At 47.2% G+C, this 19077-nt stretch overlaps 1 protein-coding gene across 4 annotated transcripts in view; it reads left to right on the top strand.

Annotated features, from left to right (window-relative positions):
- The window catches only part of DAG1 (dystroglycan 1), a 48681-nt gene that overhangs the window by 7644 nt on the left and 21960 nt on the right, over nucleotides 1-19077 (top strand). The window contains exon 1 of one of the 4 annotated variants that reach the window (XM_086367993.1): nucleotides 16910-18218. The exons of the other annotated variants lie outside the window; for them this stretch is intronic. Within the exon in view, the coding sequence (XP_086224119.1) occupies nucleotides 18076-18218 (143 nt within the window). The 5' untranslated portion in view covers nucleotides 16910-18075. Of the gene's footprint in view, nucleotides 1-16909; nucleotides 18219-19077 lie in introns of those variants that run through there. 4 annotated transcript variants of the gene reach the window in all.

Genomic DNA, 19077 nt, shown 5'->3' with positions numbered 1-19077 from the left:
GAAACTTGGTAGGAGGAGACTAGAAACTCTTTATTAAAGATCTAAAAACAGAATTCATTAAAGTCACAGATAACAGAATTCCTGTCTCCTTTCCTTCTCTGGGTTATTCCCAGCTGTTGTGTCTGCTTACCTGGAAAAGATCACAGTATTTTGTCAGGAGGGTCAATAGTACAGACTTAACACACTGCATTTGCCAGTCTGAGTATGTGCTTTATCCAGTTTTAAAAGTAGTCTAAAAAGTGACTGGATTCCTGGGCACTGGGAAGAAATCTTTAGCGGGAAAGATTGATTGTTCTTGCAGTACGAGCCCTGGGCTGACGGGGACCGTGGGGTGCCTGAGCGTTTGTTTATTTTTTTTTTCCTTCTGGTTGGACACTGTTGACCAGAGAGAGGACACCTGTGTAGGCCACCTCATCCACATGACTTAATCAGTTGGCACCTCAGGACTCCCTTCTGGTTTTTCAGGAGGGGTCCTTTCTGGCTAGCGCAGCTAGAAGGGAAAATGGCTGCTCAGGCTGTCTTCTTCCGCAGGCCTCTGCTGCCCTGGGCTGCCTGTGCCCTTTCCCTCCATGTGAGGGGGTGAAGGAATGTCCCGGCCTCCCCTCTCCCCTCCTGCCATGCGCTTCCAGGGAGAATGGGGCCCATTGTGGGCTGTGCACAGCCCTCCACTTAAGTGTCCGGCCTGCCGTGGCCTCTCTTCAGTCTGCTGTGGCAACGGGATGCTGAGGGGGCCACGAGCCCGACGAGCCGTCATTTCCTCACAGGCTGCCCTGCCATTCAGGAGTGCTCTGAGCCACGGTGCCGGTGCTGTTTGCCCTCGGGGCTGCGCTCTGATTTTGTTATGTCTTGGTCAGCATTCTTGTGGACCCCTTTCCAGGGCTGAGCTCACTCTTGCGGCAGATCTCAGGCCATATTTGGAGAGGCAGGCCTGCTGCTCCCAAGGGTGACTGAGTGCTGGTCACACGAGGCTGGGGAGTTGCTCCGGGCCTTTGTTGTGTTTTGAATCCACTGGGAAGCATCGGATTAATCTATTTGTGAATGAAACTGGACTTAGATTCTTGCTTTTCAAATTTATTCTGGCCTTCAGTTGTATCTCAGTAGAGCTGGGGAAAAACTTACTTTGGTGTTGAAGATGTGAAATGCTGGAATATGGGATAGGGGAAGCCAGAGAGACTCAACTTAAAATGTGTGTGTGTTTTTTTAAATTTATCTGACTGCACTGGGTCCTGGTTGTGACATGCAGAACTCTCAGTTGTGGCGTGCGGGATCTAGTTCCCTGAGTATGGATCGAACCCAGGCCCCCTGCGTTGGGAATGCAGTCTAAGCCACTGGCCCACCAGGGAAGTCCCGAGATTCAGCCTATTAAGAAACAGGTTTGTTCTGGATACGGGAGCTCTCTCTTGATACCAAACTGCCTTACCCATCAGGTAGTTCTCCTGACCCCAGGCCAGTGTGTCCTTGGGAAAAAAATGTAAGAGATACTTAATGATTTAAAGGAGACCTTAAAGACTTAAAGAGTGAACAGATAGAGGTCACTGGCTGCTTCTCTTTCGAGGGTGTTGGCATCAGATAAGGAGCCAGGTTTGTCATCAGCAGTTGTTTAGCAGGTTCTGTGAGCAGGGTAGTTGAGCGAGCTGGTAGTGGAACGGGAGATGGAGAAGGCCCAGTCAGGCCTTCCTGGAGCTGGCGAAGGCCTTTTCTACATGAGGTCTATATTGATTGCCTGGAAGGCCACTGAGAAATTTGCTCCTCTAAAACCCAGGTAGGTTGACTTTGGAACGGTCCTGGAAGTTGTTCTTGGAAGGCAGCTAAGCTACCCACTATACCACGAATGCCTCGATTTGAAATTGTTCTTGCTCATAGTAAAAAAAAAAAAAAATCCATTCTTCCCATGATGCTTCAACATGCACAGTTTCTTTGTTTTCTGGGAAGTGTCTTGTGAAAGGAGCAGCTGGTACTTGCATTGCCCTGGATGTTTGCCTTCCTTCTACTTTTTTTTTTCTTTTATTACAGAAAAAAAAAAAATTTCAAGCCTATTTTAACCTGCTACCTGAGCAGAGTGATCTGCTTCCTTCTCCGTTTTAAGATTGGGAGTGGCACTCGTTTTTATCAAATAAAGGAATAAAACTTGCTGTGCTGAGATAATACTGCAGATGCCAGCTCTTTTTATAAATGATACTGAGTTTTCTAAAGGAGAGTTGTTCTTTCAGATAGTGCCTCATCATGCTATGGTCTCTTGGGTCGTGACCTCCCAAGAGGTGAGGTCTATCCACTAAAGGCCCTTGCTTTTTAGCAAGACAGGCAAGGACCTGTGGTACAAGTTCGATGAGGTTGGACAGTGAAAACACTGAGTACCCTCAGCAGTAGAAACCTGAGCCTGAGAAGGGAATATACCTTCTCAGGTATATACCAAGAGAGCTCAGAGGTCCTGAGCTCTCTTGTCCCCGCTGCCTCAGGAAAATCAGGAATCTCATCCCTGTAGGCTGCTGAAGAGAAAGTATAACTTTCTGGTAGTGAGTCCTACACCTCTCCGTAATTGGTACCTGTTATTCTTACACTTGTACCTTTTTCTGGTATAAACTTGAGAGTCTAGTATTTAATAATTAAAAAAAAAAGTGTTAGTTGCTCAGTCGCATCTTGAGTCTTTGCAACCCCTTGGACTGTAGCCCGACAGGCTGCTCTATGAAATTTTCCAGGCAGAGTATTAAAGTGAGTTGCCCTTCCCTTTTCCAGGGGGGTCTTCCCAACCCAGGGATTGAACCTGGGTCTCCTGCATTGCGGGCGGATTGGTTACCATCTGAGCCACCAGGGAAGCCCAATAGTTAATAAAGGCTGGACATGTTTCTTAGGCTAAGTGATTGATTCGGGCTTTTTTTAAATTGTGTTTCATTTTACATATGTAATTATATTTTATGTGTACCAAGTAGTATCATATATTTTTTTTAAAAAGCCTTAGGCTGTGAGCACATCGTGCTAAGTCACTTCAGTCATGTCTAACTCTTTGCAACCCTGTGGACTTCTGTGTCCAGGCTCCTCTGTCCATGGGATTCTCCCATCTGTGCTTCCCAAAAGGCAGCACTGGCTTGACTGCTCGCTGACCTGTGGAGCTTTGCGTGCTGTGCTGTCTCTCTTAGAGTGGCTGATCCAGGAGGGACTGGCCCCAGCAAGATGAATAAAAGACAAAAATAGTTTGAGGATCAAGGATTTTGGTAGCTGGACAGTGGTGTTTGTGAGGAGCTCCTTTGGCGATTCTTCGATGGGCCCAGCTTGTTTTCTCGAGCCTCACTAGTGTGGTAGAAGGAGCTCAGCCTGGCAAGGTTGTCATATGAATTGATTGACTAGAAGGGCTTGGTTTCCTTTTTTTTTTGTATAATATTTATCTCTGAATATTCAATTGCACTGCATGCCTGGTTTGAAAAGCCCTTGGTTTTCAAAGGGCTACACGTATGCTTATTTTTTTTTTTTAACATATACTTATTTTTTCCCCATGTGACCATATGACTTCTTGACTAGGGGACTTATAAAACTGACTTTTCAGCTAGCAGATGCATTTTAAGAGACTTGGAGCCAGTGGGCGCGCCTGGTTGAATGTTGGGCAGTAGCAGTTTCTGTAGCTGGAACATACAGTCCAGCTGAGCTGTAGGGCTGGAACTCTTTAGAACAGGAATTTTAAGTCTTAAAATTAGTGTTCTTGCCTGGAGAATCCCAGGGACGGAGGAGCCTGGTGGGCTGCTGTCTATGGGGTCGCACAGAGTCGGACACGACTGAAGCGACTTAGCAGCAGCAGCAGCAGCAGGATGAATTTAGTCTGGAATGTCAGAACCTTACTCTGTAAAGTCAGCATCTTTCCTAGAAACCTGAAGTGTTTGGGGCTTCCTTGACTCCCTGAGGGACAAACCGAGCTTAGAGCTGCTGAGTATAAGGAAGATGAGGGTACAGGCACTGTTGCCTGATTTCTGAGTGGAGGATAATTATCCTAAAGACAAAAATTGGGTTCCAGCCTCCGGATAATGAAAGCACCAGGCTTTATGATTCTGTGTCCAGAGGGAGCTGCCTGCCTGTGGGTTCCTACTGGAGAAGGCTCCAGGTGATTTCCAGATAGTGAAGGCATTTGGTCTCTGACCTTTGTTTTAGAGGCATTGAGGATAAAGCTGTTGGCCGTTATCAGATAAGAAAATGACCTGATACCCCCCAGAGGGGAGCGGAAAATCTCTAAATGGTCACTAAATCCTCTGAAAGGAAGCAGAGCCCACAGGGCTTCTCCCAGCCTGAGAGTAGCTCTGGGTCAGGGAAGGGCCTCACAGAGGAGGCCACTGTGAGGAGTTGATGCTCAGGACAAGAGAAGGAAACCCTGCTGTGGAAGTAGTCCATTTCTATTGCAGGCACTACAGACTCCTTATCATTGTAGGGGGATCATCGACCTTGGCAGTTTGATTTCAGATTTGGGTCTGGGGTGGAGAAAGCAGGATGCCCAGCGGTGTGCATAGTGATGTCCACATTCCTTCGCTAGGCTGCTCATTTAGGTTGTCTGAAGCACAAAAGTATTAAAACTGTCAAGAGATTGTGGGTGACTGGATTAAGGTCATTTGTATTTTGTATATATATTTTAAGGTGTGTGATGTGAGGGATCGGGGAGAGGACCTCACAGAGCTGGCAGGCAGTAATAGGTTATTTTCAAAGCCAGGCTGACATTCAGGTGCACACTGACGTGTCTGTGACCTGTGGGGCTCTTTCCTGACCCTGATGCCATACCTTAGTCGTGATTCTGGCGGGGCCTTCAAGGTGAAGTTTCAGGGAGTTGGCAGAGTTGACTGTGGGGAGCCATTTTGGTGTGGTGCTGATATGCATGAGAGTGTGTATGTGTGTGTGTGGGAGGGTGCTTTGGGGATAATTGGGGAAGCTGCAAGAGGAGATGGGAGAGGAATTAGGGAACGTGAGCCTTAGCAAGAGGTCGGGAGGGAAAGGATCACTCCCAGTGTGTGGAGGAACCTTGCTCTGTTTGCGTTGTTAATTCCCAAGTCATCGGAGGAGGTAGGAAGCAAGGGTGCGAGGGGTTACTGTCTGGGGATGGTGAGGGGTGGGGACTGGAGGCCATCATGGGCCAGGTCAGCTAGTGGTAGCAGTGGGAGACGAGTATAGTGACTTTGGCCAATCCTGAGGTGACAGACTTCTGGCCGCATAGATAGAGCCAGCTGAACAGAAACAGAGGCTGTGAGGGTGGACTTGCCCCGAGTTGGGGGGCCTGAAAGGCAGTGCTGGTGTGCTTTGCCAAGGGAGCAAGTTAAAAACCCTTCAGGCCCTGGGAGTCAGGAAAATCTGCTGTGAAGGGACTAATGACTAGACATGTCGGGATTTGGGGGCACCCAGTTTAAAAAAACTACACTACCTTTACCCTGCCCGGGGGAACCAGTTATGGCTGCAGTGCCAGCTTAACAAGCAGCAGAGAGTGAGCCGCCAGTGGGGTTCCCAAGGCCGAACCCCTGAATTAGAGGAGGTCCCCTCCCAATTGCCTGTGAGGCCACCCTCTCTTTTCCAGGCTTCCTGGTGCGGTTCACTTTCTGCAAATGCTGCTTCGCAAAGCCCTCAAGCTCTTCCAGGACTGGTTTTATGTTTGAAAGTGAAAGTCACTCAATTGTGTCCAACTCTTTGCGGCCCCATGGACTATACAGTCCAAGTAGCCATTCCCTTCTTCAGGGGATCTTCCCAACCAGGGGTCAAACCCAGGTCTCCCACATTGCAGGTGGATTCTTTACCAGCTGAGCCACCAGGGAAACCCAGTTTTGTGTTTACTTCATCTTATTTATTTACTTAATATATTTTTGACTTGGAAAAAACTTCACTAGTGTAAAAAATAAAACAAAAATGGAGAAAACAAGGCCACCCCCCTTCAAAAAAAGTAGAGCTTAGTAAATTATAAGGTCAAGAAAAGAGCTTTATCTGTTCCCCCAGAGACTTCTCGGCACGCTCCAATCCTGCCACAGCCTGCTCTTTCCCTTCCTTCCCAAGGTGACCCCATCCTGTCCTTTTGTAGCTGCTTCCTTACTTTTTTTTTTAAAAATAGTTTTATTCTCCCAAATGTCTGTCCTTAGGCACTGCAGTTTAATTTGTGCATGTTTTGTTAATTGGCGTGTGTTTTAAGTTTCTTTATCTATATTTCCCTGCTCTGTCCTGTTTCCTGGCAGTTATCTGCTGGAGAACCTGGGCCATTAGACCTGTGGGGTCTCTCCCAGTCCAGAGTGAGCAGTTGTGTCCCAGGGTGCAGAGCAGCACACCCTTCTCTGTGTTTACTGTGAATGGGCAGCTGGATCTAAAGGCTCGATCTGCCTCAGCTCTGGGCCTTCTGGCAAGGCGGAGGTGGTTTGGGCCTTTGCTTTCCTTTGTTCCATATCTTGCTCATAGGCAGGGATCCAGAGCACCACTTCTGTGGCAGGACAGTGGGGCCTGAGGAAAGGTCAGGCCAGCTCAGCCTCTCAGTGGCTCCACCGTCTTTGTCAAACCAGTTTCCCCAGCATGGGTGTGACAGGTGTGGCAAGGGGAAAAGGCTGGATGTGTTCTCTGGTCTGATTCGCTGATGGGACTTCCCTGGTGGTCCAATGGTTAAGAATCCGCCTGCCAGTGCAGGGGACATGAATTCGATCCCTGGTCTGGGAAGATGCCACATGCCACGGGTCAGCTAAGCCCGTGCACCACAGAACTACTGAGCCCCACTGGAACCCTTGAGCCGCAACAAGAGAAGTCACCAAAATGAGAAGCCCATGCTCTGCAACTAGAGAAAAGCCTGCACTCAGGGACGAAGACCCAGCACAGCCAAAAGTTAGTGAATAAATAAATAAATGCAAAACAAGAGTCATGACTTTAAAAAACAACATAATTCACCAAGGTGGGTTCACAGAGGGCCCTCTCAGGTCCTCTCTCCTTCCTCCACACTGACCCTTCTCCCCAAGGCAGAGCCTCTGCCTTCTCCACGTAGGGCACACACAGCCCCAGGGGTCAGAGCTTAGAGAGCAGCCAGACTCCATAGTCTTTCGCCATATCTGCGCCATCAGGCCACGGAGGTTGGGAGGATAGTGGGACCCTTTGTGGGCTGTGGTCGTGGCCTCACCTGCTGGTCTCCAGCCCTGGGTGCAGAGACTCGCCTGACAGGATGGGGAGGCATGTCAGCTGCCAGTGTTTTTGGCTGGCAGCTGGAGAGGGGGGCATGTGGAGGGCCAAGGTGAGTGTTGCTTCGGTGTGAGGGTAGCCTCAGGGTTCAGGGCCAGGGACTTGTCCACTAGTCCTGGCTTTCTTGTCTGAAGCCCACCCCAGCTTACCCCCAAAATTTGATGAGCAGCCTGAGCCAGGGTCTGGCGTGGGGCCAACCACGTGGTCACCTCAGAGCGCTGCTGCCGGGTGAGCTGTTGCTATGAGGCCCTGGAGGATCAGGGCTCTGCTCACGGCTGGCCTCTACCTGTGAGTGGGGTTGGCTGAAGAGTTTGTTTGGGTTTTTCCATACGCTGTAATGGAAGAACCCATATGAGCTTTTTGGCCAACCCAATATATAGCAAGCTCATTGCCCTTCAGATGGTAACTGCCTCTGAGAAGAGGTGTCTTGTGATTGATGGGTCAGAATTGATCTGGCCTTCCCCTGCTAGGACACTTCCCATGTGCCTGTGGTGTTTTCATTAAAGTCACACATTAAAAATTCCATTTATTTTTACACTTAAATACTTTTGAAGCCAGGTGCATTCAGATTTTTGCATCCTCTGTATGCATCAAGGTTGCTTAGGCCTAAGGAGGCTGAGCAGGCTTTGTTTTCTTGCCTTGAATCCAAGTTTTCTGAGGGTTGTCCTTTGGGGAGGAGAATGTAAGGAATTCCAGAGTCAGGGAGGCGTGGGCTGTGCTGGTGGAAGGGCTGGAGAGGCTACTGGGCACTGCTCAGGGGCTGCCGGAAGGAGCCGATGTCAGCAGCGGGCATGGCGGGGAGGGGAGTGCTGAATTTTCTGTATTCGAGATCTGTACTACTACATTTAAGAATTGAATTCCTTGGAATTTGGTGAGGTCCAGACCGCAGATCTGGCTAGTTGCTTAGGTGGTGAAGCAGGAGTTAAAGCCATGTTTTCTGGTGTTGGCTGCTCTGGTGTCCTTCACTCCTAAGAGTGAAGGTCCTTAGAGGTAGTCCTTGCTTTTACCTCAAGTGTTAACAAGTGGCAGGTAAGTAGCAGACCCCAACCAAAATGGTCCCAGGCCAGAGCAGAGTCATCTCATTCTTGAAAATCTATTCTGTTATAGATGTTGTTTCACTGAATCGCCTGCTGACTATTAGTGTTTAATTTTTTTTTTTTTTTAACGCTCACTGTGAAAAACAGCTGAGGCAAAATTTACGTGTAGCAATATGCATAAATCATAAATGTACAGCTTGACAGTTTTATATATGTATAGACCACTGAGATTAAGGTATAGAATATTTCCAGTAGGTTCTCTCATGCCTTTACCCAATCAGCATCTCCGCAGAGGTAACCACTGTTCTGGTCTTGAGCCTAGTTTTCTCCTCATGACCTTTATTTGTTTGGCTGTGTTGGGTCTTAGTTGTGGCATAATTTTAGTTCCCCCACCAGGGGTCGAACTCACATCCCATGCATTGTAAGGTGAGTTCGTAACCACTGGACCACCAGTGAAGTCTCACACTTTTCTTGACCTTTATGTACGTCAATGGTATAGAGTATGTATGTACTGTATGTACTTTGAGGTGCCTGTCTTTTCTTGCTGAATGCTAGGTCTCTGACATCGTTGTGGGTCTGTACAGCAGTTTGTTCTCTTTTGTTTAGTATTTCACACATGAATATACCACAGTCTACTGCTTTTCCTGTTGGTGGACATGTGGGTAGTCTCAACTTTTGGCTATCATGAATAATACTGATAAAAAGCCATCCTTTTCCATGGCTTCTAACACCTAAGAGTGACTTAGGTACACTTCACATTTAAACTGCTGGGAGTTTTCTTGATATGCCTTTGTTGTGTTTTGTTTTTGGTCTTTTTAAAATTTTTTTTTAAATTTTATTTTATTTTTAAACTTTACAATATTGTATTACTTTTGCCAAATATCGAAATGAATCCGCCATAGGTATACATGTGTTCCCATCCTGAACCCTCCTCCCTTCTCCCTGTTTTTGGTCTTGTGGAGAATTTCAAGTGCACTCAAAGACAGAGTAATGTGAATCCTATGGGCCTGTCACCAGCCCCAGCGTCCATCAGCTTCCGTTCATCAGTGGGCCAGTCTTGCGCGTTTGCACTCCTGACTGTTGTCCCCCTGCAGCCGCCACTGTTTTGGAGCACATCTCAGACGTCGTGTCATTTCATCCCTCAGTATTTTAATGTGTTCCTGTAAAAGGTAATGGAGCCACAGCAGCTGCTGAAGGGCTTCCTGCTCCTCTCTGTCCTCACGGTAGAGTGTGGCTCCTGGTTCCTGTCTACCCTTCATCTTGATCGAGTTGCCTGTGTCACCTGCTTTTGCCGGCAGTTTTTGAACCGGGAGCCAGCATGGTGTAGAGCTGGGAGGGTCATCTTAGGACGTTGGTATGTCCGTCACTGTGGTGGGCACCACTTTCTGTTGGATTAATTGTCATGTGTACAAGTTAGGCTGATCCAAGAGGAAGGTGGGAATGGACTGGTGAGTACTTCTTTGGTGCTCAGATACACAACTGCCTCTCCCAGATGGCTGCACCGGTCTGGGACAGATGGTTCTTCCGCAGTGCTGCTAGAGTCTGGAGGGTGTGACCCCCAGGACAGCTGGGCTCCAGCATTCCTCCGAGACCGTGCCCCTCAGTTGAAAGACAACAGGCGTCAAACTTAGATTCAGTGATACGATTTAGAAAAGGTTAATGTTTTTCAGAAAAGTGAAGCTACAGTATGAAGATTAGACTTGGGAGCCCCCAAGTGCCCTCTAGCGTCCCTCTCCTGTCCTCCTTGGGCTCAGCACTAGTATTTGTGTCCCCACTACCCTGAGCCCAGAGTTGTTCTGGGATGGGCCCAAGAGGCACCCTGGCCCAGGGCTGGCCCACAATAGGAGCAGAGAGCACCACAGATACCTTATTATTGGGAGTAATTAGCTCGTAAATTTTCCATAGCAATTTTCCTGAGGTAGTCAAGTCCGACTAGAAAAACAGTGCCATGTTTTGATTCATTAGTCATCTGGACACTCACACTCCCCTGTTTTCACACTGGCTAACTATGAAGCACCATTACTCCCAGCTTGAATTTATGACACCTGCTGCCCACTCTGCCCATTAATCCAACAGCATGAGGGGGGCAGGCCGTCTCATGCTCTTTCAACCAGTCTCTCCCTCCTTCCTCTTCCATCTCATGTTATTAATAAAGGAGTTTAACGGTAACTCAGTTTTAGTGAAAGTAAGGGGAAAGTTACTCATCTCTTTCAGTTGGAATGTACATAGAAGGGTATTTTGCCAGTCTCTAGCAGTTCTAAGTAAGGTACATAACCTTTGACCCAGCAATTCTACATCTAGGATTTTATCCACCAGTTTCTTGCCAGAAGCATGCATGTCTGAGAGGGAGAGAGCACCCTTCAGACCAGAACACGCAGGATACTTGGACAGGTCTGTGCCACAAGCAGCAGTAGAGGGTGAGGAGGTGGATCTACTCGAGCTGAGGTCTTCCAGTTCTAGTAAAGTGTAAAAAGTATTAGTTAGGAGCTATGTGATTCCATTTGAACTTTGTAAGAATGAAATAAAAAGAGATGTCCTAGTTTAAGTGTTTAGAGATACTTTAAATGTGTCATTTGTGGAAAGCTACTGAAGAAACCCAGCCTCTCATGTACGTACGTCGTAGGATATTGGTGAAATCTGTTTCACCTCCATGTGAATTACTTTTATTGCAGTAAGTCCAAAGGACCTGACAGCTGATGGCGTCATTGCGAGGCTTACTGTGTGTCTTCTCTGTCATGCCCGGGGATTGTTAGTGGGAAATCTGATACTGGGAAACTCTGGTTTCAGCCTGCCCAGAGCTTGTGTTTAGCTCTGGGGCCTCTGAACTTGGTGAAGGTCTGGTCAGGGGTTTTTTCCCTCCAGGAGGGAAGGCTCCTGGGAAGGAAGGATGAAACTATTTTTAATCTTGAGCAAACATAGCCCAGTGTAGTAATTTCAGGCCCCAGTGTGACATTTTCTTCCATTATCATCCGAGTCACTTTTAAAACAAATAAACAAAGTCCTTTTTTGGTATACTTTGTATTTGTGGTGTTTCTAGAGGGAAATGGTTTTAAGATACTCCCATTTCGCCTCACAGAGGAGGACGTAGGGGCCTGGTGGGCTGTGTTCTGAATCACGTAGTCACGGAGCTTGGGGCCTGGGGCGCTGGTTGACAGAGTGCAAGGGTGTGAGGTGAGTGGTCGGATGGGGGTTGCTTAGGCCCTCAGTGCTCACAGAACCCATCTACTGCTGACTTTGCCTCACGACTGCTGATGAACATTGCTGCTTTGTCGGGGAAGAACTGAGGTCGTGAGACGAGAGGCAGACCATGCCCCACCTTCCTTTCTCTTAGCACTTATGTTCATGTCACATAGCTTATATTTTTGTAACTCAAAATTTGGATACAACTTCAGACTGGCAGAAAAATTGCTAGAGTGGTACAGGAAACTCCTAAATATGCTACCTTGAGTCGCTATTTGTTTCTATTTTGCCTTCTTTTTGCTTTGTCATTCTCTTTCTTTTCCCTCTCTATACGTTTTTTCCCCCTGAACCATCTATGAGTGATTGGCAAACACCATGCCCCTTCACTCCTAAATACCTAATCATGTATTTCCTAAGAATAAGGATCTTCTCTTATATGACCACAATATGTCTGTCAGTATGAGGAAATATCATATTGGTACAGTGTCTAATCTGTTAATACATTCCATGTTTAGATTCCTCAGTTGTCCAACAGTGTCTTTGATAACCAGCCCCATGTGAGTAGGTACACAGTGCTGGTTTGTCCTGATGATCAGCCCTGGCTGGGAAGGTACCTAACAGTTTTTTCCTCTGTAAAGTTGCCATTTTTTCCTTTGCAATTAATAAGTAATTCATGGGAGGACACTATGTAAATATCCTGTTCCTTTTCAGACTTGGACCCTCTGCTTTCAGCATGCAGTGATGCTTCTAAGACCATCATTCCTTCTGTATTGTCATCTCACTCGAAGAGCCTTCTCGCCTCCATTCATTGCTTTGTGTATGTGATTTCACATTGATAACTTAGTGTGATATCACCCATTCTTGTCATTATTCATTTTGAGGCCCAGATTGTCCCAGGTTTGGCTAGCAGGAACACAGAGGCTGGCTCCTGTGTTCTTTTGACATGTCTTCTTCATCATGGTTTGAGCACTTCCTGATTTTCCAGTGCAGCAAGATGTTTCAGGTTTCTTTCCCTGGCCTGTCGTCAACCCTTTCCACAAGGAGCCTTGGTTTCTTTTAGTTAAAGTAGCAGTTAGAAACCAGGATATGGATACATATGGTACATATGTTTATTTACTAAAGTCTTTTAAAATAAATCTAATTTTGTATTCAGTTACTTAATCTTGTTGCAGTTCAATAAAGGCATTTCACAAACTGAATAAAAGAGTTCCAGTTCTTGATTTTTGCTGTAAGTGGAACAAGTAAACACACGACATTAACAGAGTGAGATGGACTTTAGCAACAAAATAAAAGATTTCACCTGCTCAAAAATAATTTATTTCTGCTTAACTGTTAGAGAAATTAGCAGAACCACTGAGCTAATTTCTGAAGAGGAAGGATATACCTGAACATCGATGCTAGGGAGCCTTGTTCCGGGCTGTAGGCTGCCTGAAGCCCAGCCCCACGAGGCTGTGCCCTTCCCTGTTGTCAGAGCTTTGGAGTAACGGCGGTGTCCATCGAGGCAGTGAAGCCCGTGTGTCCTAGAGTGTCAGGTAGCCTATGACAGAGTCCCCCAAGTGGGTTCTGCTGTCGTGGGAGGACCTGGATCTGGCCTGTGTTCCTCCTGTGCCATCGTTAGGACAATGTGGACAAATCACATACGGCCCCTGGGCTGTCTCTATTCTGAGGATTTAATAAAGAAGGGAAACCATAGTGGAGGGTTAATTTGTTAAGGGAGGACTGAGATGGGTGGGTTTCTCGAGGAAGCAGCATTTAGGAGGCTGGCAGCTCTCCACTCTGGACCGCTACGACCTTTGGTAACCACTGACCTCTTTCCTGTCCCATCCGCAGTGTTGAGGTGTAGATGAAGTTAGAACATGTTCATTCTCCTTGAGAATGTTTCAGGTGTGATTCCTTTAAAGCCTGTTGTGCCCCTTCCCACACCCCACTACAGTACTCTTGGCTGGAAAATCCCATGGATGGAGGAGCCTGGTAGGCTGCAGTCCATGGGGTAGCTACACGACTGAGCAACTTCACTTTCACTTTTCACTTTCATGCATTGGAGAAGGAAATGGCAACCCACTCCAGTGTTCTTGCCTGGAGAATCCCAGGGACGGGGGAGCCTGGTGGGCTGCCGTCTATGGTGTCGCACAGAGTCGGACACGACTGAAGCGACTTAGCAAGCAAGCAACCCCTTACAGGCTTCAGTGCCCAGGCCCTCTACTCGTTGCTGTGGGTCATCCCGCAGGATGTGAGCTGCAGCGGAGTAACCAGTACCAGGCAGGTGCACCTCAGTCCTGTGTGAGGTGCTCACTGAGTCTCAGGTGCCTGTTGAGGTTCAGGCCTTGTTGATTTCCTGGCTCCACGGTCAGTGTCAAAATCAAACACTTAATCGTCTGTAAAAGCAAGAGATAGCTGAGGTCCCTGGTTGCATTGCAGGTAAACCAAAAACATATGCACGCTTTAAATTGCTCTTCTTTGAACTAGCTGCGGTCGTTTACAGGGTGGACCCTCTCAGAGACCGCTGCTCAAGTTTGCAGCTGCACTAATCTTTGGGGTATGAGAGGTGGCAACTCTGGTGTCAAGAGCATGCTGGGTGACTTCCTTCTTCTTAGCTTTAGAGAGCTTGAGTGACTTGAGGTGTCTGAGGAGCATGAGTTTATAAAGAGAGCTTGACTTGAAAACAAAAAAGCTACGCTGTAGATAAATGCTCCAGATAACTGGTGAATTTACTCTCGGTTGTTCTTTGTCACAAAGAAGTCAGGATTTTCCTCTACTCATTTGCTGAATACAGCAGGCAGTGATCCAGGCAGTGATTGTGGCACAGGACTGGAGGGCTGCTCTCTCCCTTCAGATGAGAAGCATCTCCAAGGAGCTCGAGGCTCCGTTTGCTCCATGTCCAGTTCTGGGTCACGTTGATGGTGAGACATCTACTTGGGTTGTAACAGTCAGTGAAATCCCAGAAAGGCCCCTACAAGAGTCATCTAGAGAGTGAGGACTGCGGTCTTTGTGGCCATTTTCTCATCTCACTAAAGTGTCTCCAGCCTAGCTTGCTGCCTTAGGATAAACAGCTTGAACAGGGTGTGGAGGGCACTCTTTCCGCTTCCTGTTGGTTGTTGTCCTGACTGTTTCTGCTTCACCCACTCCCCCGTACAGAAATCTTACCAAGGGATAACTAGGTGACGGGACACATGGAGAGGCAGAGACCAAGTCCTCACTTATCAGTCAGGCTCTACGGGGGGCAGCTTGGGTCTGAGAAGATAGAAACAGAGCTCCATCTAGTTTACTCACACTTTCTCTTTTGCCTGTGACCTTTCTGCCTTCCTGTCTCCTTTCCTGACCAAGGACGTTCTGATGGGTGGGCAGCGGCTATCCCTGTGGTTCTTTGAGGGGCCAGCCTGTTAGAAGGACTGTGTTGCCATGAATCCCTCACAATGTCCGCTTTATCCCTGTGTAAGATAAATGCAGAGGTTCCTGACTCTTGATTAGCTCTGTTCTTAAGGCCGGCAGAACTTTTAAGGTTCACTGGATTTGGTATACAATGAGAAGACATGAAATAAATGTCATTTATAAAAGGGGCAGTTAGCTCCCAGCACAAATGATTTACCTAGAGCCTGGGAAGGGTGCAGGGTGCCTTGGTGCTTGCATCAGAAGCCAGTTGAAGATCCTTGGGAAAAGAATATGTGAAGAGTATCTGAAGAATGAAGCTATGGGCTGGTGGGAATCTCTGTTCATTCGTGCTGTGGGAGTCCACTCTTGCTTGATGGTGGCCCAGCTTGGAAATTTAGAAGATCTTGGCTCTGGAAGAAGAAAACAACACCTTTGTACATTAGGAAAGGCTGGCCACTGCTGAAAAGTACGATACGGGGTAGCCTCTACTGTCCCCCCAGTACTTGGGAAGAGGTAAATTGTGTCTGCACCCTTTTGATAAGACAGACGGTCCTCTGCATTTTTCCTCTCCTTGTCTGTTTTTGCTTTTAACTTTGAATCCTTGAGTTCTAAAAGTCAGGAAGGAATTTCCAAATAATTACTACTGAGTGGACACCCACTTCTTCCTTGGTGCTCAGGGAGGGATCAAAGCCTGCAGAACAAAGAGGTAGAAGCAGTGGGAGGTGAGGACAAGGGCGTCCTCAAGGGTTTCTTCAGCTGTGTTCAACCCGGATGTAAGTCCGTTCCACTCCAGGCCTGATTCTGAGGTCACGCATGGCATAACCTTCTCAGCATTGGTCTTCTTCATTGCTTGACTGCCTGGTCACACAGTCACTGTGGCTTTCCAGCGCAGGGGTTCCCAGAGTCTGCAAGGCCATCTTCTGGCTTTTTTGCTCCAGCCTTTGGAAGCATACCCCTAAAACCAACCAGAGAAGTTTGTGATGATTTAGATTTTGTAGCTGTGGCAAGGCTGAGGTAGGTAGAAAGCCCAGTTGGACAGAGCCATATGTGGGAGGGAAGGAATTCTGCTAGCAAGAAAGTCTGAGTGAACGGAGTGGGTGCTACTTGTATCTTGTCCTTTTGTAAACAAGGTTTGTTGATCTGGCCATTTCTGGCGTGATTCAAATGTTCTTGATGGTCGGGACTTAAGAATGTGGCCCCCCAAAAGATTATGGTCTAAAGCAAGTCATAGCTTTATTTTTTTATAATTATGTCTTTTTAATTGGACGAGAATTGATTTACAATATTGTATTGGTTTCTGCCGTGCGTCGACATGAATCAGTCATTGGTATACATATGTTCTCCCTCTTGAACCTCTCTCCTACCTCCCACCCAGGTCATAGCTTTAATGCTGAAGGTTGCGTATTTGCCCAGATAAACACCCAGAACAATGGCATCTTCCTGTGAAGGTGCAAGAGCTCCCAGTCCCAGGGGCTGGGCTGGGATTCCCCTGTCTGGCTCCTGACGCCTGTATTGAGAGGTTGCTGGCGGGGTCAAGGGGGCTGTGGGAATGGGGGACCTGAGGGGGGAGCTGGTAGTGGCTGGGGTCTCCCGAATATTTCATCTCACTCCTCTGTTCTGAAATCTGATTAGCCAGTTAGGTCAGGAAGGCCAGCAGTCAACTATCTTTTTCTAACCTTAATTCACTGAAGCCTAATTAGCATGTTAGTTTTGAGCCAGGGTACTTATTTTTAGTCTTTTGTAGAACAATGGAAACAAATATCAGAAAGCTCAGCTTTTAACGTCAAAGTGTGAAGTGAAGTGAAAGTCACTCAGTCATGTCTAACTCACTCTTTGGGACCCCATGGACTATACAGTCCGTGGAATTCTCCAGGCCAGAATACTGGAGTGAGTAGCCATTCCCTTCTCCAGGGGATCTTTCCAGCCCAGGGATCGAACCCAGGTCTCCTGCATTGCAGGTGGATTCTTTACCAGCTGAGCCACAAGGGAAGCCCTCAAAGTGTGAAGTCAGAAGATTATTTGCTTTGTGCTTGGTGGATCATTTTGGGGATTCAGTGGAAACCTTGTCACTATACCCTGGTATCCGCTGAGGGCCTGCTAGGCGCCAGTGGGGGAGAGGGCGGCAGAGCCTACGTGGCCCCAGACCCCTCCAGGAGGGGGACCTCTGCTCCTGCCTTTCCTCTCTGGGCAACTCTTGGCGTCCAGCCTTGACCTGACAGGTCCCAGCCATCCTGCCCTTACAATGTTATCCCAGCCCTACCTTTGTCCTGAGATGGGTTGGATAGCCAGAGGAAGTTTGGGGTATCATTACAACTTGTATTTTCTAGTAAGCACCTACTTGAAAAACACTTGTGCTTAGTTTATTGCCTCTTGTGTATAACATAGAAGTATTTCATTTATTACCTCTTATTAGTAATGTATGTAAATCTTAATTGACTATTTTTGTATGCAACTTGGAAAGACTACGTGCGTAGCAAATGAAGCCGCACACATAGTACAGGGTAGGTAGTCGGTAAACATGCACTGACGTGTTAATTATTGTTGGGCTGTTTTGGGATGATTGTAATTTAATTGGATTCTTGGATGCCACAAGGGTACGTGAATGGAGTAATTCACTCCTGCTTGTTTCTGCTGGGTCTGGCCCCCACCTCTCACACTTCCTCCACTGCTTCTGCCCACCTGCAAAGTCCAGCTGCCGCGGCCAAACGGACACTTAGGCCTGGTCCTTGTGTTTGGGCGCTCGGTCTACCCTTTTCCAGCCTCGGAGCCTTACCCGAGGCACTTGTATTGATTTCTGGCTGTACCACACAGCTTATGGGATCTTAGTTCCCCAGCTAGAGATCGGACCCAGGCTTTCGACAGTGAGAGCGCAGAGCCCAGACCACTGGACCTCCAGGGAGTTTGCCTGAGGTGCTTTTAAGCAATAATTAAAAGTTGATCTAAGGCTCATATAAGTGTTTTTCCTAAAGTCTAATTGGTGTAACTCTTGAGTGATGTGGAGTTTCAAAAAATATTTATAATTGTAGTAAAATATATATAACAAAGTTTGCCACACTAACCATTAACTTTTTTTAAATTGTGATAAACAGCATAAAACTTAACCATCCTAATTGTTTTCGGTGTGCACTTGAGTACTGAGTAATGTTTAACTGCAGCATATGGAGTTCAGTGGAGTATAGCAGGAGCTGGTTTTTCCGTGAGCTCTATCACATAGGATGTTAAAAATCTACCCAGGTTTGAAATCACAGTCTAGTGGAGAAATGGCCATTTGGCCCTGGCTTCTGAACCTTGTCTTTCTCCCCTTCCTCTGGGATGTGTTTGCACCTGAATGGGTTTGTGCCCAGGTAGAAGACTTGTACTTCCTTCCTGCCTTTTTGAGAAAACCACACCACCGTCAGCAGAAACCACTGCCCTTCCTGGACCTCCGCTTTTGGTATCTGTGATCACTGAACGTCTGCAAGAGTTCTCTGGGTGAGAAAGGCCTTCACGTAGTGTGTGTTTGATAGACTGTTGAGTAATGCTTGCTTCTCACAGGTGGTCATTTTTTCCTCCCACATTTTCTTTACTTTTACTCTTGCTGTGTATGTGGCCCCGGACGCTTGGTGCATTCCTGAGCTCCCTGCTGGTGTCTTTGCCAGGCTGCCCCCACACCTCTGGTGATGCTCCCATGGCACAGGCCAGACAGGAACCTGCCTCGGGTCAGGGGAACCTCTCCTGCCTCCTGCGCGCTGTGAACAATTTGAAGGTGACACCTTGCGTCTTCACCACTGACGTGGCTCAGCGCCTTCCTTATCTGACCAAGGTGTGAAAAAGGCCTGTCTTAAACTCAGAGCAGAGGAATCTGCCCATCTTTTTGGTATTTAAAACCCAAATAAACAGTGACTTCACACTGTTGTTTTACATTGTGTTAAGTACATCTTGCTGGCAGTCAGATTGAGCGGTTTTAGACTGGTTAACTTTCCCGGATTTTTAGATTAATAATAGACATGTAACGTTTACTTTTAACTTCAGAGTGTCTGGGCAAAAGCCTTCTTGCTGGATGGAACCTAAAGTGGTGGTTTCAGTTAAGATGATTCCTTTTCACCATTTAAAATAAAGTCATGGGATGTTATTACTTTCATTCAGTTTTAAAAAGACAAATCCCATTTTCCTTACATGTCTTTTTTTTTTTCCTTACATGTCTTAATTACCGTGGTGAATGGTAGCAACTGGGCGGTGGAGCCAGTATTTTTAGGTAACTAACTAGCTGTGGGAGATGTGGGGGTTCCTGCCAGCGGTGGGGTAGGCTGCCTCTGCCTCATTTTGTGTGCTTAATAATGGGTTGAATCCC

Source organism: Bos grunniens, chromosome 22, assembly GCF_055505025.1.
Source record: "Bos grunniens cultivar Pamir isolate PY7600 chromosome 22, Bosgru_T2T1.0, whole genome shotgun sequence".
Classification (NCBI taxonomy): Eukaryota; Metazoa; Chordata; class Mammalia; order Artiodactyla; family Bovidae; genus Bos; species Bos grunniens.
Note: the sequence above shows the minus strand (reverse complement) of the source record. Positions and strands in the feature narration are given on the sequence as shown.